Source organism: Saccostrea cucullata, unplaced genomic scaffold, assembly GCF_032062105.1.
Source record: "Saccostrea cucullata isolate Sc308-1 unplaced genomic scaffold, CSIRO_AGI_Scuc_v1 ctg319, whole genome shotgun sequence".
Taxonomy (NCBI): domain Eukaryota; kingdom Metazoa; phylum Mollusca; class Bivalvia; order Ostreida; family Ostreidae; genus Saccostrea; species Saccostrea cuccullata.
The window spans coordinates 1,407,650-1,429,755 of record NW_026920610.1 but is presented as its reverse complement, the minus strand read 5'-3'; the positions used below and the strand labels follow the sequence as shown (position 1 = coordinate 1,429,755).

General features: G+C 35.1%; 1 protein-coding gene across 1 annotated transcript; it reads right to left on the bottom strand.

Annotated features, from left to right (window-relative positions):
- Window positions 1-1,157: 1,157 nt before the first annotated feature.
- On the bottom strand, window positions 1,158-20,343 carry LOC134254068 (PH domain leucine-rich repeat-containing protein phosphatase 2-like). Its single transcript, XM_062736636.1, has 18 exons — window positions 20,182-20,343; window positions 17,565-18,241; window positions 9,096-9,230; window positions 8,498-8,679; window positions 8,066-8,241; window positions 7,538-7,684; window positions 6,819-7,270; window positions 6,615-6,675; window positions 6,401-6,496; window positions 6,032-6,190; window positions 5,743-5,937; window positions 5,483-5,570; window positions 5,251-5,319; window positions 4,959-5,089; window positions 4,352-4,486; window positions 3,973-4,167; window positions 3,463-3,682; window positions 1,158-3,367 (listed from the first exon to the last, which is right to left on the bottom strand). Exons 1-18 carry the CDS (start codon window positions 20,292-20,294, stop codon window positions 1,373-1,375), a joined length of 5,226 nt encoding a protein of 1,741 aa, XP_062592620.1. The 5' UTR covers window positions 20,295-20,343; the 3' UTR covers window positions 1,158-1,372.
- Between the last annotated feature and the right edge of the window lie 1,763 nt (window positions 20,344-22,106).

The following is a 22,106-nucleotide window of genomic DNA, read 5'->3' as shown; positions in this document are numbered from 1 at the left end:
GAATATTTTAATACCCCCACATGAAAAGCGGGAGGGTATATCGGGATGTCCGTCCGTCTGTCTAGCTGTCCGTCCGTCTGTCTGTACATCTGTCTGTGTGTTACGCTTTGGGATACCCATCTCATCCACAACTCCTCTCATACCACTGAATGAAATTTGATGAGACTTTCAAAGAATCTTTATTTCATAATGCCATTATGCACCTCTTATTTTACTTTTTGATCCGACACATATTTTGGGTTTTCCATAGCAAAACATATTCTTACCTATGACGTGAGGTGTGGCGGCTTCTGAATAACATGGGAAACCACGAGTTATTCCTCTTTATGTTACCGTAAAACAATATAAAGGAAAATTTTCCGTAGCAAAACATGGACACTGCCATTATATTCATTTAGTCAGCTCATTACTCACAGTACTTCTAGTTTATAGTAAGATAGTATAGACTAGAGAACCATTCTGAATCCCTTTAACAAATATGAAGTGGATATTTCTACCTAAATAATTACTCTGAAAAAAGAAAAAAAAAAGCTCAGTCATGCTAATTTGGAATTGCTTTCTTGGCTAACCTTTTTTAAAAAAAGATATTATGTATATAGTGCAAAAACAGGGAAGAAAATGTATATTTTACTCTACATGTTCATGTGCACAGTGTTTACGAAAGATAAATCATCAAAGGAGGCAACCCAATTTGAAGGGGGGGGGGGATGGGGAAGTATTAGCTAAAATGGCTGTTTGCTCTCATTAAAACAATAAAGTTCTCTTTTAGTTTAATGATTTTTATGGTATGCCTTGAACTGACACCATTACATGATAAAATTTTATGAAAGAACAATTTAAAAATAATGAAACCAGGTTACCTGTTCTAGTTCTTAAAAAGTTAATGGTAATATTTACAGCGAATACTCCCTACAAGGCCTTAGCATAGTGCTTTGCTTAATAGGTTTTCTTTTTCTCTATCAATAATTTCACTGTCACAAGCATATCCAGTGCTCAACATGTAGTTTGTGTGTCTTTGCATGATAGCTTTATGACTGAGGTAGGTCTTCCTTTTTGTTACATTAAATTAAGAGAATGACTGATATCAAATAACCTCTGATTTTACTTTGCAAATCAAATGACAAAGTAAATCCTTGTATATATTCTTAACTTTTAATCCATTGATTCTCAACATGAAAATCATATTGCACAATTAAAAAAAAATTTCAGACATTTAAAATATAAAAACCAGATTCATTTTATAAAACTCAGGTCACTTTAAACAGAATGTCTGTAAAATTAATTTTTACTTATATTAAAATTCGTAAGAATGAATATTATATATTGCAACAAAACATTTGGTAATTCCATTTTGAGGATGGTTAAGTAGTGGTTATAAGTATGTCTCAATAACACTCTGTTGGCTCAATGACTTGTGCAGGAGAGATTCCATTGATGGTGTGGTAAATGGATTACCAGCTTCATCGTGACACTGGTTCATATGAGTCCCATTTTGTAGAGCAAAATAAAAGTTCTGGAGGCTGGTCAGAGAATTGGAATTCACATCAGGTTCATGTTTTAAATAGCCTTTATCTTCACTTGTTTGTGTCTCACTACCTTCAGAAGTTAGAATATAATCCACATTCCTCTCTGGGACGTTTGAGGGTTGGTGGTCACCGATTTCAAACTTGGAAATTTTGGCACGAATATTTAACACATCTCTTCCTTGCAAAGCAAGAAGGGAGTCTGTTAGCTTTTTCATCTGACTGTTGTCCCCTGCCTCAGATTTAGCGAGATAAGTCCTAGGAGGAACAACTGGTTTCACAGATTGGAAAGCTGATCTTCCCTCCTCTTCCTGGGCTTGGATTGTGGTTTTACCCTGTGGTGACACACTAGTTGGTGGTAGGGGTGCAGCTCTCCTTTCCTTCTTTTGAGGTTTGGCATACAGATCCTCCAGTGACACTCTGGGAGGGAGGGGAGGGGGTGGAGGAGCTCTCTGTTTCTTGTCTTTTATCGTTGGGGAGGTTTTGTAGCCACTCACTATGGTTTCATCCTCATATATTTCTGGGGTTTCCTTCACAGTTTCATCAGAACCTGCTGGTGAAATGTCAAGGGGTTGGGGTTGGCTTGTTTCTTGATTTTCTGCTACGAACAAATTATTCATTGAAGCATCAAATTTCCTGTCTAATTTATGAAGTTTCACATGTTCCATCTCCACAGACTTAGTGTCAGGGCAGGAGTTAGGTACCTCCCAGTCAAAGTCCTGGAGGGAGAGATTTCGCTGATGTGTGGGTAAGTAACTAGGCTGAGACCCTCCCAGTCTCTCCTCCCAAGATCCATGGTGTGGTTTATGAATGAGAACCTCAATGCTGTGAGAGGAACTCTTAGTTGCCACAGGAACATCCCTATATGAGGAACTATTGGGAACAGACTGTATGGAATCCATGCTATCTGTGCTCTTACTCTTGGAACGTGCTATTTGCATCTGATGAAATAACACAGCATCTCTGTCAACATCCTGAGAACCACTGTAGTCCTTTGTAAATTCCACTGATTCCACAGAAGGACTTGAGTTAATCAAAGCATTTGGTTGGTAGTTCACAGGACTGATAATGTTCACATTAGGATCTGGTGCATGATGTTTCTTTTTGTATTTTTTCTTGCTGGTGTCTTTTGTGTTCCAATTGGGGTCTACGCCATTGTATCCCATCTCAAAAGCCGCATTCATCACATCAGTCTCTTTGTTCTCATCATCAAATAAATGTCTAAGCTCTTTGTTTTTTACTTCTTCTGCAAGCCGCTTTTGGAGAACTTCTTCCCAGTTTCCACCAGAGGAATCAGAAGAATTAAAAGCGAGGCTCACATAATCACCACCTTCCTCATGAAACACATCGAATGCCTGCATTCTCCTTTTTCCATGCTTTTTCAGTTTGAGTATGTCCATCGGAACACCATCTTCTTCATGAGCAATCTCCTCCTTCTTCTTCCTTCTCTCCTCCTCCTTGAATGCATCCCTCTCTTTCAGAACAGCCAGTAATTCCTGCTCAGCCTGAAACTGCTTCTGTAAAATGGTCTTCATTTTGTTTCTCTCCTTCTCTGACAACAAGAGTCTGATGACAAGAATCCCTATGCTCTCCTTTGATCCATATCCTTGTGCCAAGTCTTGTAAGCGTTTGGCAGCTATGACAGGATCAGGAATGTTTTTTATTTGTTTCACAGCATCCTCATAGCTTACATATTTCCAGAGGCCATGGTTAGCTATGATGATGAACTGGTCATCATGATGAAGATTAACTTGCACTAAATGGGGGTCAGGGATAACATGGGGATACAGAAAACTGCTTCCAAGGAGTCTTGTCTGAAAGGCTACTCCATTCACTCTGCCATCCTGCAGACAATCAACAAAGTTTAGAAAAAATACTTTTTTCACATTCCAGATAAATGCATAAGCATAAAAATACAAACATTCTATGATGTACAAACCTCTGTAATTATTCCATCAGACTTGCAGATTCGGCGGCACTCTTCTGGGTCACTCTGCACAAGGAACCGCCTGGAGACAGGCACCACCTCCCCTCGGCGACAGATGACCACCTCCACATCCCCGACATTGGCCATACACAGACTGTATTGGTTGTTCTCTTTCTTAAGATGACACACAGCAGCTGCAGCTCCTACCTTTTGACCGGTGGACTGCAGTTTACTGAAAAAGAATCCGAAATTTTACCATGGACTTTAAATGTCATAAGTGATACTATAACCACATATCTGCTTCTTGAAAGCTCTTGCTTGCAATTTTTAAGCCAGTTTAAGTTATTTGGTACTAAATGGTTTATTCTAAAACATTCTCATTAAAAGCCCATACATGTTACTTGAACTAAAAATTAAACTTATTTTATAAACATGTACTTTTTAAAAAATTAAAATGGAGTAATACAACTGTAAAGTATGTTTTTACTGAACCACAAACCATGGCCTGGATTTAGACTTTACCTGTGAACAGACAGCAGGGCGTACTTCAGACTCTGCTGACTGGTCGAGCTCTGATTGGCTTCTTCCAGCACGGTGTCACTGATGACATCATCAATGATCTTAATGACCTCCTCATTCCTCCCTCCATCAAACACACCAAACAGACCCTCTACCTCATTGGTGAACTGGGGCTTGTTAAGTATTGTCACACACAGTCTGAAATAGACAAAACAGTGAATGAAAAAAATCACACGGTGAAAACAAAATACACAGTACCAAAGAAGTTTACTTTCATTTAACATTTATACATGTATATATTGTAGGTCTTGAAAAACTTGCTTTAATGTAATTTTTGAGATATGTTGTAGAAATCTTCTATTGAATACATATATGTACTTACTTGTTCCTCATCCCCGATGTCTGGGACAGTCCCGTCTGCCAGGGACACCCCCCACTCTCAAAGGGAGCCTGTCTGAGGTCCAGCAGGGAGCGGTTCTGTCCCCTCATGTCCAGGGTACAAATCTTCTTTATGGTGCTAAAAAAGATTTAAATGTGAGAAAATAAGTAAAATTATATCTGCAAGTCTTCATTTGTTTACTGTACACCAGTTTTACAACTTTCCTGATTTGTCAGTTTTAAATATACTGTAGAAGTACTTTATTCTGCGTGGTATTATTTTACACTATGTACACTGTCACATTTTCCGCAGATATTTGTCCAAGCCTACGTGATATTAATGTAAGACATATAGTGACAGTTTAAGAAATCCGAATAATTTTCTACCTGCGGATTAAACAGAAATTGTGATTCTGCGGAATTATGACCCAGCGGAAAAAAGTACATCTACAGTATACATGACCACTAATATTCATGTTTGAGGAATTGTCCTACATAAATGCACAATGAATTAAACTGTTTTCTGCAAAAAATATTCAGAAGTCAAAACTGCAAAATAACCTATATTAAGTACTTGACTTGATAATCTTTAACTATAATTTGTATTTTACCTGATTCCCTTTAGTTCACTGCTCTTGACCATGATGTCTGGGTTACCAGAAATATCCAGCAGCTGGACCTGGGAACCCATTAAACTGGTGACCGACACATCAGACAGGCGGTTTGATCCTACTTCTAGTACCTATCAATACACCAAAACATATATAAACATTTAAAAAGTGCAGAACAGTCACAAATATAATCATGGTGTAGTCCTTGAATGTAATACCTCTGTAAAAAGCTTAAAATGACATTCTTCTTGCATAATGCTTAAAACAAAATTAATATTCTCCTTGCACTTACTTTCAGGTTATTTGCCATCTTGAAGTCGGGCAGTTCCTTGAGGTAGTTTGTGTTGGCTCGCAATATTACCTTATGGGGTAGAGTTCTTTATAAAGCTTAAAACAAAATTTTGTAATATATCTCCTTGCACTTACCTTATTTGGTTATTTTTGTTTTCAAAAATCTTGTGAAGTATCACAGGGCAGTTCCAAAATGCTGAGCCCCCCAGTACATTTGTGTTGGCTCGCAGGACCTGTAACTTAGGATGTCTCCCAACGCCTGTGGGGAAAAGTTCTGAGGTATTCTGCACATTCATCTCGATAGATTTTTTTGATACATCTCTGAAATTTTGTAAATATATGACATTGTAAATAACTAACCACATTATTTGGTGCCAAAGATAATTTTTGTTTTCAAAAATGTAAATGTGAAATGTATCAAAGGTTCTTGTCAACAATTGTCCAAAATGCTGTGAGCCCCCCAGATGACATTTAAGATGATAATACTGCCCACCTGTTTCTGATTTCTGTGATCCTGTTGTGGGCTATGTGTAAGATTCTGAGCTTTGTGAATGAACACAAGAAAGGGATACAGTCATCCTCCAGTTTGTTATCAGACAGATAAAGCTCCTGGAGCCGGGAACTGTGGGTAAAACTGAATTGTGGGACTGACTGAAGGTTATTTCCTGTCAGATTCAAATACTTTAACCTGAAACAAAAATTAAATTCTTGTGAACATTCAGTAATTAAACTACAATAGATATTTACTGAGAAACTCAAGTTTAGTGGAGGGTATTACTGACTTGTTGGCCTGCAACATGAGATGACCTGGTAGTAGGTTCAGACAGTTGTGTTCTAAGTGAAGTTCCTCTAGGACACAGTTCTGGGTATCTGTGGGAACCTCAGAGATCTGGTTGTGACTCAAATTCAGCACCTTCAGCTTACGGGCATCACAGAACAACCTAAAATATAATCATTCAACAGGAAAAAATTATAATGATTTGAAGAAACACTTGTCATTTCATATAACCCTTAGAAAAATCGCCTAGTATTTGAAAAATCTTTTGTGATTTATTCTATTGTCCTAATTTCATTACTAAGATGTTACAGGTCAGCTGACATGTACACCTTTCTGAGTAATACACAATTTAAGGGGGATAACTCTTACTCACCTTGCTGGCAGCTCTGTAATGGCATTGTGACTAGCATCAAGTTTGACCATGAAAAAGCACTCAGCAACCCAGGGAGGGAGGCTTGGTAATTTGTTCCTGACAATGACAAGGGGGAAATGTGAGTTAACATGTAGAAATAACAAATATATCAAAGAAATCAAGAGTAGTTTTTTTTGCACTGATTTTTGGTATATATATTGTAAATACTGTGTACCTTGATATATCTAGGTTAACAAGCCATTCAGGTTTAGGATTGACTGAGAAAACTTCCAATTCTACAAAACAGTTGTATAGAGAATATAAGTAATATGATACAAGATGGTAATAATGAGAGCAATTTTATGCGGGAGTATTTTACTCCATCTATTAACATGTAAAGAATGATTTCTTATTTATTAGCCAAGGACTTTAAGTTTACCATTGTCAGCAGCATAAAGATTCTTTAGAGAAGACCCATTCACTTGTAGACTCTGCATTGTGTTCCTCTCACAGTTAAGGTACTCCAGAGATTTAAGAGAGCGGACATCTAGGTCCTTTATGTGGTTGTCTCTCACATCTAGGTGAGTTACAAGCTCCAGAAAATGAAATTTAGCGGTCTCACTTGGCAGCAGTGATAAACTGTTCATCCTTAGATCTATCTTCTTTATATGCTGCATCCTACATAACACTTCATGTGGAAGTTTTTCTACCCTATTCCCTGCCATGATAATGCTGTCCAAATTAGACTTGGAATTCTGGGATTGTAGAAGGACTTCTGGGATTGTGGTGAAGTGGTTGAAGGCAAGAACAATGATTTTTAGAGAGCTCATCTCTGTCATTTCCGTGGGTAGTGAGTGAAGATGATTATTGTGAATGTGTAACATCTGAAGACTAAAGAAAGAGGATTCAGGAAATTAAGTACAATGGCTTGATGGGCAATGCTTTGAAGTTCTCTTACTTGCAAATGTACATTAATTAATTTTCAACTGTATGCCAGAGAAACATATACAGTTTAACTTTTCCTCAACGAGGAATTTTCTTATCAATAAGAAATTTCCAGGTCTTTGATTTTCAAATGACTGTTCTTCTTTACTAGAGCTGTGTTCTGTTAAATACTATGCAGTATAACACTTGACACAAGGTTTCAGTCAAACCTACCAGGACATGTGGACAATTTCTGGTGGGATTTCCTTGATTTTGTTGCTGGCTATATTGAGTTCAGTCAGGGTCTTCATTTGACAGAGAGCCACAGGAAAGTTAGACAGGTTGTTGTCAGCCAGGTTAAGGCTGCACAGACTGTGGAACCTATAATAAGTCAAGAACAAAAGTAAGAATGAGCATCAAAGATTAAACAGGCTTAAGCTTCATGATCTCTTTAGAAAATATATTACAAGAATAGTAAAACTTGTCTAATCTGTGGCGGATACCATAGGTTCCCGAGAAATTTGTGGAATTAGACAACATTCCGAATTGGACAACATCTTAAACAATAAAATTTATTGAAAGGGACTTGCACTTTACAATAGTATTGTATTTGGAATACACTATCTGGATTATACAAATTTTACTGTACATCCTAAAACACTAAATCTATTTTCCTAACATGTCTCAAACTATAGACAAATCATTTTTAGCATCTATTTCCTTAGTTAAATTATGTGCTAAAATTATTTGGAAAGTACTTACTTTGGTAGGTCATCCAGCCATCCGATGGTATAGATGTCCTCCTCGATTGGCCTCTCTTTGAGGGCATTATGTCTCAGATTGAGGCTCCTCAGGTCCTCATTGATAAATACTGTCTCTGGCAAGAACTCCAAGTGACAATTAGAGAGGTCAGCCTTAGAGGGCAGCTTGGCTGTAGCCTAAAATTACAGAGATCATTCATTGTACTTATCCCTTAATTTTATTTCAATGCAGGAACTAATCAGAATCAGAAGGAAACACATCTAAACAATCAAGGCTTCTAATAATTGAAATTGTGTGAGATTTGTATGTAATCAGTACCTTATATATAAAGAAAGCTATTAACACAGTGCTTTATTTTTGGAGAATCAATAAAGTTTTTAAACTCCTTTAATCTATCTGATGTATGTGGGTGGTACATAACATTTGTCTGACCTTTTTGGTTTTTCTGAGCCACTTGGAGTAGTCATTGTCACTGTCAAATGACAGATACACGGAGCGATCCCCCTGCTGGGTGGAGGTCAGTTTTAGGCACCGCTCGTGACCTTTAATGGTCACCTCCTCCACTTCACCTTTCGCCAGCTGAACCACTGTGGGTTTAGTGGTCTTGTTTTTGTCTGCAAAACAAAGGACATTTACAGCATATTTTTAGAAATTAAACCATTTAGTCCAGGAAGTCCTTCATAGCCATGGATATGCTCTTAACTTTAAGAAATCTTCATTGCAAGTGTGATTCAAAATTTTGAAATCTACTGATTTTTACATAAAAATATAGTGATAGTTCATTGAATTCTTTATAATTTTGTAAGATACTGGTATTTCTAATTTTCTATCAAAAATTGCCCCCTTGTATCTTCATAAAAAAGACACCATGCCCCTAAATTCACCAAGTCTGAAAATTGAAGTACATGTACGCATTGCAATTCCAGTCAGTTCTAACGGGCTTGAACTATATACCCTATATTAATGATACTACCCTTATCCCCTTTCTGAAAATTGAGCATATTATATAAACTAGGCCTCTCATCCTTACCCCTGTAGATGAGTAGCCTTGTTCCTGATACCACACATAATCGCCTCACCCACTGATGTAGGAGTTTACCCTTCCTTACATAGGCATAGGACGTCAGTTGATTCCTAGAGTAGGTGCCATCTGATAATGGCTTACCTAAAAAATTAAAAAATTCAACATAAATTAAGTTTCTGTAAATCAATAACAAAAAAACCTGAAATCTCTTAGTTTCATAGGATCAAATGATTGCTGAGAAAAAAGATACTGTAAATGAATTATATTTAGTGTGTACGATATTTGGCAGAAAATGATTTTTGAATGATTTAGCGTAGATTTGATTAAGCGCATTTCTCAATGTTCTTATTTATGAATATATGTGCAAGACATTTAGCACTGTACTTGAATTAGCAGAAGTTTCTTTCCACAAAAAGCGCTAAAAAAGAATACACAGCCAAATGTAATACGTTTACAGTATTTGTTTAGTATGGGAATTTCATTATGTGATTCAAAAGCAGTGGTAGACAATCAGGTTGGTGTGATTTGAAATTTTAACATTTCTATAAGGACATAAATTCATGAGTTTCCATGCATGTACACGTACCACAAAAACACTGAAAACTTTATGTTAATTTAGGATGTTGCACTCAGTCTTATAATTAAAAAAAGATACATGTATGTAGATATAAATCATTCTTTTTAAAAATGAATGAATAATACATGTATTAGCATACAAATACATATTGTATACCAATATTTTTTAAAAATTACAATGTAGGCACTATATCTGTAGACAATCAAGTTCATATTTATTTATGTCTACAAGATATACAGTGTACAAATGTATAAGTCAAAATTAATTTCCCAACAACAAACATTAAGTGCAAGTTGAGGTTTGAAGGATAGAATTTTAAATCACTTTAAAGCCCCAAGGTAAATTACTTCCCCACATATGTATGCATTACATGGCTATTTAGATTAATTAATGCAGTTGATCAATAGATTTTTCATTTCTTGGTGAACATATACAAATCTATGTGGGCAGATTTCTGTCTATAAACCTTGCCCTCTGATTTTTGCCTTATAAATCAATAAAGTTATATGGTAATTACTATTCAATGTGTTTAAAATGATTTTATATTTGAAATTCACATTTCAGTGAATGAAATCTTAAACAGATATACTTTTGTGGTTGTTTGAAAAGTCTAGTGACTATAAAGATTACTATAAATGGAAAAAGACAGATACCCTATAAGCAGAATTTTAGCAAGGATTTAATTTTGGCATTATTAGCGAGGGTGCTGAGATCCCTAAAACTGAAAATCACTAAAAATAATTGCATTTTATTTGTAATAGTTTCTTTAGTGAGCATTTTAGAATAGCTAAAAATACATCTGGCTAAAAATAAATTTTCAGGACAAATTGCTAAATTTGCCTCTGGGTAAAATTTCCACTTATATGTATTTAAAATCTGTTTGTATGCTCTCTACAAAAGATGAGGGGCTGGCAATATGCATTCATAAAGGGGGGATATACTATGATTACTATGAATTTTCAAAATGACCACCTTTAATTGTCTGATGTACGTAAAACTGTTTACTTCTTTTGTTTAAATTTTCTATTCTGAGGTTGAAGTTGTTTACCGTGATGTAATTAATCTGAATATCAAAGTCCTGGTTTGCATAAACAATGTTCATTATAGTATTATGAAATCTTGTGTGGTTAAAAATCAAACATAGGAACACTGTATGGATACAGTACACATGCATATTTTCCTAGATTTCATATACATAAATTAGAGTTGTCACTTGGGTCAGTAAGTTGCTAGAAACTTTTTTTTTTTGCATTTGAGGAAGCATTTTAAGGGTTAATTTGAACTGAAATTTATATTACTGAATAAAATGGTTTTCCAGATGGCAACTCTATTTCTACGCAAGTTAGATTCTACATAGAAACTTAAAATGGACAGTGAAGACTTCATCTCTAATGCAAAAGAAAGACTCCTACTAAAGGAGTTTTCCACTTAAGTATAGTAGCGTGGTCCCTTTTTTGCCCTTATTTTACAGGATATACATGAGGATACGGTATTATTTTTAGTTTCATTGTGTATAACAAAGTATTTCTAATTAACATTTTGTACAATCATTATTAATAACTTGGAATATCAAGAAATATTAGCCGATTTTCAACACCTACTGAACACACAAATTCCGGAACATTTTCTTTCGAACAGAGTACGGTTCCTCCATTACATATAAATGGGTGGAGACATTTAAATTAGGTATTATATAAAGGAAGAAACCGATGAATTGTAACGTGAGATAAGAAATAATAAAAAACATAAGATGGGTAATAATAATCTTCAATACGTTTGAATTTTATTTTGCATCATTCGTATTCTTCTTAACTTGGGGTGGGTGGGAGTCTTTTTTAGTTCTTGAGGTATTTTTGTCGGGGTTTTGAAAATCCCCCTAATCACAATAATTTTTTAAAATCTATCATTCTTGAATAAAATGTCAAGATATTTTACCCACTACAATAATTTTCTTTTATATGATTGTTTGAAAAGCACAAGCGATTGCATAATAATTAACGGTAAATACACACAGACATACACTCCCATATTCTTTTGTAAAGGGTGGAGGCTGAGAAAAAGGAAACAGGAAACACGAATTTGATAAAGCTAAAGAAAAAGATCGAGGAAATCCTTCTCCAAACTTCAAAACAATAAATGTAGAATTAGGAGTTTAAAAAATATTCATTTTTTATTTGAAAAATTAAACAGTAACATTAATGTGTTTAATTCATATTGTAACAGCGTCAAGGCGTATGGAAGTTTTGTTTTTTTTTTTTTGGGGGGGGGGGGGGTGAAGAACTCAAGATTTATTCCTGAAAAGAATGGGTCACCCTTCCCCAGATACTACCTGCCTGACATGTATATATATATTTCTTAACTTCGCTGTAAATTCTACAAGGAATATTCCGATTTACTTATCGATTATAAATCCATTCGAAGTTTTTCTGAGTTTATATAAAATATCATATGCATGCAGCTAGCATCCAAAAACGTGACAAGAGTATAAAGTTGCTTTGAATATTGAAGTGGTCAGTATGCGAGTGCATTTGTTTAGATTGATTAAATGTGAAGAAATTATTACGTCTTTGGTATTTTCTGCTTTTTCTGCTTAAGATTTTTTTGTTTCTTTTTCGCAAGAAATTGAAAAATGTGTATTTGTATACATCTATGCGTGTGCTTTTCGCAATGAACAGGAATATTGCGATTACGTGCATGAGAATTAAAAAATGTCCCGGAAAATCGACAAAGTTTAAGATAAGTGCTTTACATCGAAGTCTATAGATATCCTTTTTTATTTCAAAAAATGAAAGCTGGTGTCTGCACTTTTCAAATACAAGCTACATGAGTCGCTTTCTACGGAAAACACGTTTTCCAAAGGTATTCACCTGTGGCGGAATGGAATCACGTGACATATTATCTATTCTTAGCAGGTCAACAAGAGGTTAATCCTATGTAAATGTACTCACCGAACAGATTCAAAATCATGATACTTTTAAGTAGAATACATAGAGCGCAATGTTGTTCAACAAAGATATTTTCACACAATCTGTATAAATATAATATACACATTATATCTTGATGTCGACTTTGAACAAATCTGCGCTCGATGTTTACGAAAGCTCTGAAGTGGGTACCTGTCACAAATTTCTTTTGATATTCATGAAAATCATAGGACCCCACCTTCAAAACACAGCTTCTCGTGTTCTTTTTTGCAATTATTTGAAATTTTTAAACGTTGGAGCATATACTACAGACATAAGAGAACAATGTAATTTACTTCTTAAGCTCTTTAATGAAAGTTTAAAATTTGACGAGTAACCGGGGACCACAGATAATGGCTTATTGAGACTTCTTCTTTGTGGCCAAAAGGTGAAAGGTTAAGGTCAAAAGTAAACCCTACCCTTTTTATTAGTCTAGCTCATTCGGATTCCACCTATTATGTTCTGAAGTAAAGAAAATATATTTTTGTCACCCAAATTTTTCCAATAACTTGAAAACTTTAAATTTCATTCCATATCATGTTTCCATAAAATACCATTTATTTGTCAACATGAAACAACCAGTTATGTTCTCCAGTGAGTCTGAGTTCATTTGCAATGAAAGACAGAACAACTTCTGTTTGTGAGAAAGGTCATTTATTCAATTTATCATAAAATATATTTGATCAAATGATGAAATTAATGTCAAACATTGATTAACCAAAAATAATTGAATAAATGACAATAAATTTGCAATATATTTCCTGCATAAGATACTTCATGTACATTTTCAGACCTAAATTGTGAACTAACCAATATGTTACATGTACTGTGAAGCAAATTACAAGAAGTATTTACCCATTTGTAAAGAAAATGAAATAACAATTTCTTTTCAAATGGGGAGGGGGGTATTAATTGTTGTGAAGAATCTCCCATATTAGCATACTTTAATAAATTCATAACAAATTGACAACATGACTGCAATTGCTACATTTTTATTGCTGTATAAACACCTATCAGTCTCTTTGATTTGTGTGTCATTTTTAGCTCACCTGAGCCAAAGGCTCAAGTGAGCTTTTCTGATCAAAATTTGTCTGTTGTCTGTTGTTGTCGTCGTCGTTGTCGTCGTTAACTTTTCACATTTTCATCTTCTTCTCAAGAACCACTGGGCCAATTTCAACCAAACTTGGCACAAAGTATCCATGGGTGAAGGGGATCAAGTTTGTTCAAATGAAGGGCCACGCCTTTTTCCAAGGGGAGATAATCATGATTTAGAGAAAAATTATTGGCATTTTTAAAAAATCTTCTCCTCAAGAACCACTGGGCCAGGAAAGATAAAACTCATGTGGAATCATCCTCAGGTAGTGTAGATTCAAGTTTGTTCAAGTCATGACCCACGGGGGTAGGGCGGGGCCAAAATGGCCGATCAAAGTTTTACATAGGAATATATAGGAAAAATCTTTAAAAATCTTCTTCTCAAGAACCACTGGGCCAGGAAAGATGAAACTCATGTGGAATCATCCTCAGGTAGAGTAAATTCAAGTTTGTTCAAGTCATGACCCCCGGGGGTAGGGCGGGGCCAAAATGGCCGATCAAAGTTTTACATAGGAATATATAGGAAAAATCTTTAAAAATCTTCTTCTCAAGAACCACTGGGCCAGGAAAAATGAAAATCATGTAGAATTATCCTCAGGTAGTGTAGATTCAAGTTTGTTCAAGTCATGACCCCCGGGGGTAGGGCGGGGCCAAAATGGCCGATCAAAGTTTTACATAGGAATATATAGGAAAAATCTTTAAAAATCTTCTCAAGAACCACTGGGCCAGGAAAAATGAAACTAATGTGAAATTATCCTCAGGTAGTGTAGATTCAAGTTTGTTCAAGTCATGATCCCGGGGTAAGGGTGTGGCCAAAATGGCCGACCAAAGTTTTACATAGAAATATATAGGGAAACCTTTTTAAATCTTCTTTTCAAGTACTTCAAAGCCAGGATTAGTAATATTTGTATGGAATCATCCTCAGGTAATGTAGATTCTAGTTCGTTCAAATTATGATCCCCTTGGGGGTTAAAATTCAAGCCCCCCCCCCTCCCCCCCAACTTAAATTAACTTTCAGTTCTGATCTGATATGTGTTTTTTCCTAGCTGATGTGCTCAGGTGAGCGCTGTGGCCCCTGGGCCTCTTGTTTTAAAAATCTAATTAACCATTTAAAATGCTTAAAAGAAAACTTGTGGATTGCAATTTTTCCTGAGTTTATAACCATGCAAGTAACATTTTTATACTTAATTATCAGTCCACGACGTGACAAGCTCCTGGTAAAATGGGTATTTATTGACCTGTTTTATACACATAGAGGGGGGAGTATATACATATAGTTGAACTTCAGTATCTCAAACACTGCACAGATATCTCGAATAGAGGAATACCATGGATGTGTCAGTGATTTGGAATATATGGGATAACTTGGGTATCTCAGTGATTTTTCTCAGTCCAACTGAGTTCAAGATAATGAGATTTGACTGTATTACATGTAATCATAAATGTACACAACATACATTTTACATATACACTGACATTTTATCTTTTCACTGAATGTCATACGTACGCTATATTTTTATTTGTCCTATTCTATTTAGATTCAAAGAAGCTGTTCTCATTTAAAATCACATAAACTGACAATTATTCTGCTCTACTAGTTTCTATGATTGACCCATTTCATTTAAAACATTTATAAAAGTTACGATATCTTAATGGGCAAGCTTTTTATACCAAACATGGCCAATGTATTTATATTACCACAAATTTACAAATAATTTCACAACAACCTCTATATGCCATAGTTATAAGAATATCTGATTTCATAAAGAATGCAGAAGTCATGAGAAAATTTAGAGAAGAGCTATTGACAGCTCAGTTTTCATTTAAATTTGAAAAATGACACCTCAAGATTCAACCTTATATCAAATTACAGTGTAACAATAAAACCATCAGAATTTTTGTTTGTTTTTTTTTTCTTTTTTTTTTTGTTTTGTTTTGTTCATTTGCTGTTTTTTTTTAATCTTGTATGGGTGTAGGATACTTGATCTTAAATGCTACATTTTTTCAAAAAAAATCTTTCAATATTCAACTCCATCAATCATATAAGTGATTCTTCCACTTAATGAGAATTTTAAAATAATTACTACTGGTTTTAATGCCCATGCATCCAAACACTTTATTTTATGATCAGATATGTTTATTTCAGCTTCACAAAAGTTTCCTTTTCTTGATAAATACTATAAATCGGTGAGATAAACAAACAAATGGTCAAGCAAGGGAAATATTCGAATGTTTTAATGTTAGACTAGAACGGAGGAATGTCTCCCGCCTGATCTAGATACGATGGTGCCAGCATTTTACTGGAACACCCCTTAATCCAACAGATCACCATCATAACACTTTAACACCATCCTCTCACACACATAAAGCAACTTTATATTTCAGAATTGTCCATACTGTCCCCTCTTTCTATTTAATGTACATTTTACCTAGAGATCTTTTAAAGATTTCAGCTAATGGACACCAAATTTTGGCCAGAAATGTTGACAACTGTATTAGTCATGCATGCAAGTAAACAGTCCCAAGTTTATGCAGTTAATAGCATTTTGGGTTTATTAGAAGAAAAGCCTTTGAATGTAAAATTCATTCCATATCTGATTCTTTTTTAATCAAATGTGAAAAGCTTTATTTTAATGGGTGCTTTTATTTATATAATAGTGTTGCATTATGCATGTACTATGCCTAAATAGTAGGCTGGGTTTGACACATGGTGCACGAGCCGGAGGCGAGTGCACTATGTGTCAAACCCTGCCTACTATTTAGGCATAGTACATGCATAATGCAACACTATTGTTATTATTATGCTGACTGTTAATTATTTATGCGGCAATCTATTTGACTTTTTCCTGAAAATATCGGTGCTTAAACAGCGCACCTGCAAGAACTAATTCAAAATATTCATGCTAAAATTGTTTGCATGCTTAGTTATTTTGGTTACTAGTATTTTCTCTAAATAAGTCGGGATTTTCTGTCCCAAAGCAACACATCTTTATTTTCTGTTTTGTTCGTAAGCCTTATTTGTTTGCAGACGTCGATTCTCATTGATAATTTTCTTTTACATCCTTCAATCAAGCGTCATATAAAAAAGCGTTTTATACCCTATAAAATCAGTTCATCTAACGATCTGTATGTAATTAGTTTGAAAGTTTGTTGTACACATTAATCTAAAGTTCCTTAGAATAATATAACTGTTTTCAAATAATATTTGTCTATTTTCTCCTTCTTGTGTCAATTGTATAAATTAAGTTTATATATTTCATAAATTTCTACCAATCAGTGATCGTCTCTATGGCGTAATCGATAAGGCATCGGACTGACAATCTCATGGTCGTCAGTTCGATTCCCGGCATGTGCATGGAAGAATTTTATTCAGTAAATAAAGCCGTGCACTATTTCGGCATAGTATGCTTACGCTATATAAATCCTTAGACCACTATGCGAGAATAGTAGGGTATGGGTTATATAGAGACAAACTGACAGGAAGCATAATAAAATGTGGTATAATCCTGGTGCAACATGACAGCATTCAAGACTTCTACAATTCCATTTAAATTTCATCTTAAAAATGAATGTGCATTAAAAAAGTTTATTTAACATAGAAATGATGGGCTAAACTCTAACTCCATATTTCTGTAGGAGGATGTACCAGTATTAAGGTACATTGTAAGATGTGTCATAAGATATGCATAAAATCTGGAGAAATCATAACATTGTCACATTAACGAAGACCGGTATAACCACTTTAAAATGTTAATCGAAATTAAACTGTCTCGATGATCTCATACCTTAAAGACTGTTTGCCAGACACACTATAGAAACTAGACAAACATTCCTGTATCTTACCTGCATAGAACTTGACTAGCCAGGGCAGATCTGAACAAAGTCCCATCTGCTGTATTTTCCTGATGTCATTGTACCCGACAGTTTGTAGGTACTCATTCTGAATGGCCAAGGGACTGTCAAAGGGTTCCAACCTCCGAATGATGTCCCCATTCAGTTGTATATGTAAGGAGTTAGGGGGCCTACCACACTGTAAACAAAGTTTGTGAGCTGTCGTAGACAGAGTACAGGGAAACACTTTAGACACTTCAGAATCCGGCTGAAACACTCTCACAAATCCGTTATTTGTGTCCTTCTCTAACCACTTCTTATCAATCTCTGTCTTTGACTCCTTCAGTTGTTCTGTGATTTTGTCCCTGTCCAGTTGTTCTCTTTCCGATGCCTCCATGTACAGGTCGGCGATGGAATCACTCAGATCCCATGTATCGTCATCGTTTTTTCCGTTCAGGGACAAGCCCACACTTTGATGAGTAATCCCCTGCTGTAAGAACTCACCCACGCTCCACCAGGCCTCTGCTCCGTGATACTGAGTCCCGTGAGAACTTGAGCCGGACTCGCTCCGTGACTGAGTCTGTACCGTACTGTTACTTGAGATCGAGTTCATACTCTGGTGCCCAGCGGTTGGCTGGTGCCCAATGGTGGGTTGACTTCCTTGAGGCATCTCCAACATAACATTAGGTCTGAAATTTACAAAAGTAAAAAATAAAATTTACCTATGTAGAAACAATAACACATCGATCATTTAACAAAGGGCTTGCATAATGATGACAGTAATTAGATTTTCTGATGATTTCAAGAGCTGACAGAGTTCACTGAGCAGATCATTCATTTAGGAGGAGTGTAGTCGGCCATGTGCACAACTCTCTGCATTTTGCATAAATGTAACACAGTAACAGTGCCTTACTTATACATGAGCGTTAAGGACTTTTCAGAGATATCACAAGGCATGGTATAATGAACGTAAAAAACTTATAATCTCATTCTTCACGGTTACTTCCTTTTCCGTAAAATTATCATTTGGTCTTTTGAATAAAACAGATTCATCAACAAAATGCATCTTAAAATGGGAATTGAAAATTTGTTTGAAATTACGCATTTAACATTTTTAAAGAAAAGAAAAAAATTATGTCTATACACAAAAATTTTCATTTTTAAATGAATGCACAAAGATACCAGTAATTCTTTGCTTACAGATGCATTTGCAGAATTAAAAAAAAATAAAACATTCTTGAAATATTTCCCAAATATAATTAGTTAAAATGAACATTATATTGTCATAACTTCTATCCATCAGTTTCCATAGTCTTGAATTTTATAGGCTTTAAAATTATGATGCATTGTGTCTTAGTTTACGAATCATGAATAAAGCAATTTTCAATCTCAATAGAAAACAGTAGGAGAAAATGGTGCATGACTCACTTACTCAGAATCCAAACTCTGACGTTATTGTTCAGAAGTGTTTATTGGCACATAAACTTTCAAAGAGACCAAGGTAGACATAGAAATATAGTTTGAATAAACAATTTCATTCTCCGGTGAAAATTGCTACTTATCAATATAAATAACTTAGCTCTCTTAAGTCTAATGTGCCAGGAATTTTACTTTTAATATATACCTTTCATAAACATCTCGATCGATACTTTAAACATTAATTTGTCAAATGCCCATAGACGTATTATTAAAACTTTCCCATCTCAATACACGGCAACACTTTCAGCAATTGTCATTCAAAATCTTATTAAAAGTATCGGAGTATGCACTGAAAAGAATGTCTCTAAGTCCATTATATTGAGACTTTTTAAACAAACTCTAAACATAAATTAAAATTTTATCCCAACTTAAGAGGACAAAGTCTTGTTAATCATGTTGACAAAAAAAGTCTCTAAATGTCATTTAAAACCGGGACTTCCTTCTGGTTGTTAGACTACCCTGTCAGTCAGAAAGGACCAGACAAAAGACTGAAATACTACACCCTTGATTCTTGTCCGTTAAATGAACTTTTGACTGTAAAGTAGCAATTAAAGACTTGTTTTCCTCTGGTTATAATTAAACGTACTTTCAAATACTCAACATATGTTTTTTTTCTTTTTAATTTAAATGTTGAAATGCAATCAAACCAATAAAAAAGAAACCAGCTGACAAATACAAGTTGTGCTCTAATGTTGAAAGCTCTTTTATGTAGCTCCTATTATGTACCATAATTTGTGAATGGACTGTCAAAAATATGCAAATATACCAAAGACATAGTAACTCAAATGTTCAATGACTGAAAGACTTCATAATACAGGTCTATTTAGATAATAAACTAAATTCTTATTTATCTTTTATAACATCAATATCTGAAAGTTTTCAAGTCTTGAATTTCTTCAATTATCAAAGAAAAATTATATTAAACATATACCTTTACAGAGAAAAAAGTTAAAAAGAAACAACTGTAATAGTCCATTGCCAATTAACAAGAAACCAGATCACCTAATTAATCTTTAAATTCACATTCAGGAAACACATTTATCAGCTACGGAAATCACAAAAGGCTCCATACCAACAAATGAATGGATGGGGAGACAATATGAATTAGTCCGAGATCAGAGGTCATCAGAAGTGATCTATTGGTACTTACTTTGGAAAGGGGAAGACCATTTTAGAGAATTGGGGGGCGTGTGTGGGTACCTCGTACCCCGAGTCCTCCTGGTCATCGTCCATCAGATGGACGGTCTCGGAATCTTCACTCATACCTATAGAACATCCAGGTAAGAAATGTCACCTAATCAACTCCACTCATTAAACAGAAGTGACGTGTGCCTGTGTACTGGACAGTGTTCCATTATTGAGGACATAATCCTATTCCAGGCCTGATCAGCTGGTACAATGGGACAAGGGTCACGCCAATCATAACAAAGGGTGTGCTAAAGACTTATCAAAAGTCTGTCACTGTATCTGTATACCTGACCACGAAATATACACAACCTCTACAAAGGCATTCCACCTGTAGGCTAATCTACCTCCTGTTGTAATCTGACAAAACTTATCTTCCTAGAATAACAAAGACAGCAAATTGTTTATCCATTGTTCAATTTGTGAGACTGTAGTCACTGGTCAAGTTGGACAAAGTTCTGTCATTATTAACACTGTTCAGATTCGGTCAGAGAAATACACAGACTTGTACCCTGTGAGTCAAGCGGTGTCTTTGTGCTGGAGCTTCTGTGGTTGTGAGCAAAGAATGACAAAGGCTAGAGACCTCCACCTACTACAAATATCATCACGTATTCCATTCACTGATCTCTAGGTATTTAGCACAGCAAAAAAAAGCTGTCATTAAAAAAATTCACACAAATTCAAATGTTCCAGCTGACTTGACAAACTGTCAGATCAGAAGCGAGAGAGTGTATGACATCTTAGTAGATCTGTTTACACTGATTCCACTTCACTAAGCTTACGGCCTATCCTCTGCTTATACTATATGTAAATTACTTCAACTGCTTAAGTTTCTTTTTTTTAAAAAACGCACAGACAGGTGTTAATACACCAAACACAGACATATAGAAATCTACATGCCTTTAACGAGCGGTAAATTCATCTTTATCCCTATATCACTCTCCGATAGGAATCATTGATGCATGTCTATTGATTATATTATCCCCCGTAATAAAGGAATTGTCAACATGCTCCAGTCTAATTTTTTTTCATGGACCCATTGACGTTGTATAAGTTGGCTCCATGAGGAATACAGTTTGGGCATTTAAAGCCAATTATCACCTAAATTCTCACAGTACAAAACGCTTAGCAGACTAAACTAACCTAACACATCCTTTTTGGTCCTCGACAAATATGCACAATGCTTTCTTATATTTTCAATAATCTTTTCATCCGAACAATGACATTTGCTCTAACGCACTCAATCATTAAAGCCTGGCAAAGGATATTAAAACACGAGGACCAAAAAAGGTCCAATGGTTTAATTTTCTCAAGTCTTTGCCTCAAATTTGGTCCAGAAAACTTGTCAACTTAGAGATAAAAATTTATTGCCAGAAGCCACATTTAAACTATTGTCATATTGTCAGCAACCATAGAAAGCATGTGATTAAATTCAATTAGAGAGCCATTAGAGAGCATCGTTTTATCATTTGATGTCCCTCCTATTTCTCAAGGACTGTAACGAAAAAAAAAAGGTATATCACCTCACTCGGACCATAATTTTTTTTGTGTTTTTAAGGGTCAGTGACTTCATTCTATTAAAATCAAAATTAATGTTACTGGTAAAAAAAACAATATCAATAATGAAAATATATCTATTTTTTTTTTTACAATTTTCATTATTTAGAAAATTCATTTAAACCATATGCAAAACCAAAGTCATAGCATTTATAGTGAACAGAACCATCACTATTTTCATTTAGAATAGATTATATAAGAAATAATCTCCTAATAACTTATGTACATGTATTTTACATACATTATCTGCAACACTTAAAATACATGAACAATATTATGCAATCCAAGATAAATTAAGTGTTCCCAAACTTATGAAACAGGATCAGTCCCTCA

What these genes read in the sequence shown, in the direction of transcription:
- LOC134254068 (XM_062736636.1), bottom strand. Translation starts at nt 20,294, where the DNA reads ATGAGTGAAGATTCCGAGACCGTCCATCTGATGGACGATGACCAGGAG. An exon ending in GGCTCAGAAAAACCAAAAAG is followed by an intron (nt 8,242 to 8,497) that starts GTCAGACAAATG and finishes CTGTAATTTTAG; the next exon opens with GCTACAGCCAAGCTGCCCTC. An exon ending in AGTGAACTAAAGGGAATCAG is followed by an intron (nt 4,487 to 4,958) that starts GTAAAATACAAA and finishes AATCTTTTTTAG; the next exon opens with CACCATAAAGAAGATTTGTA.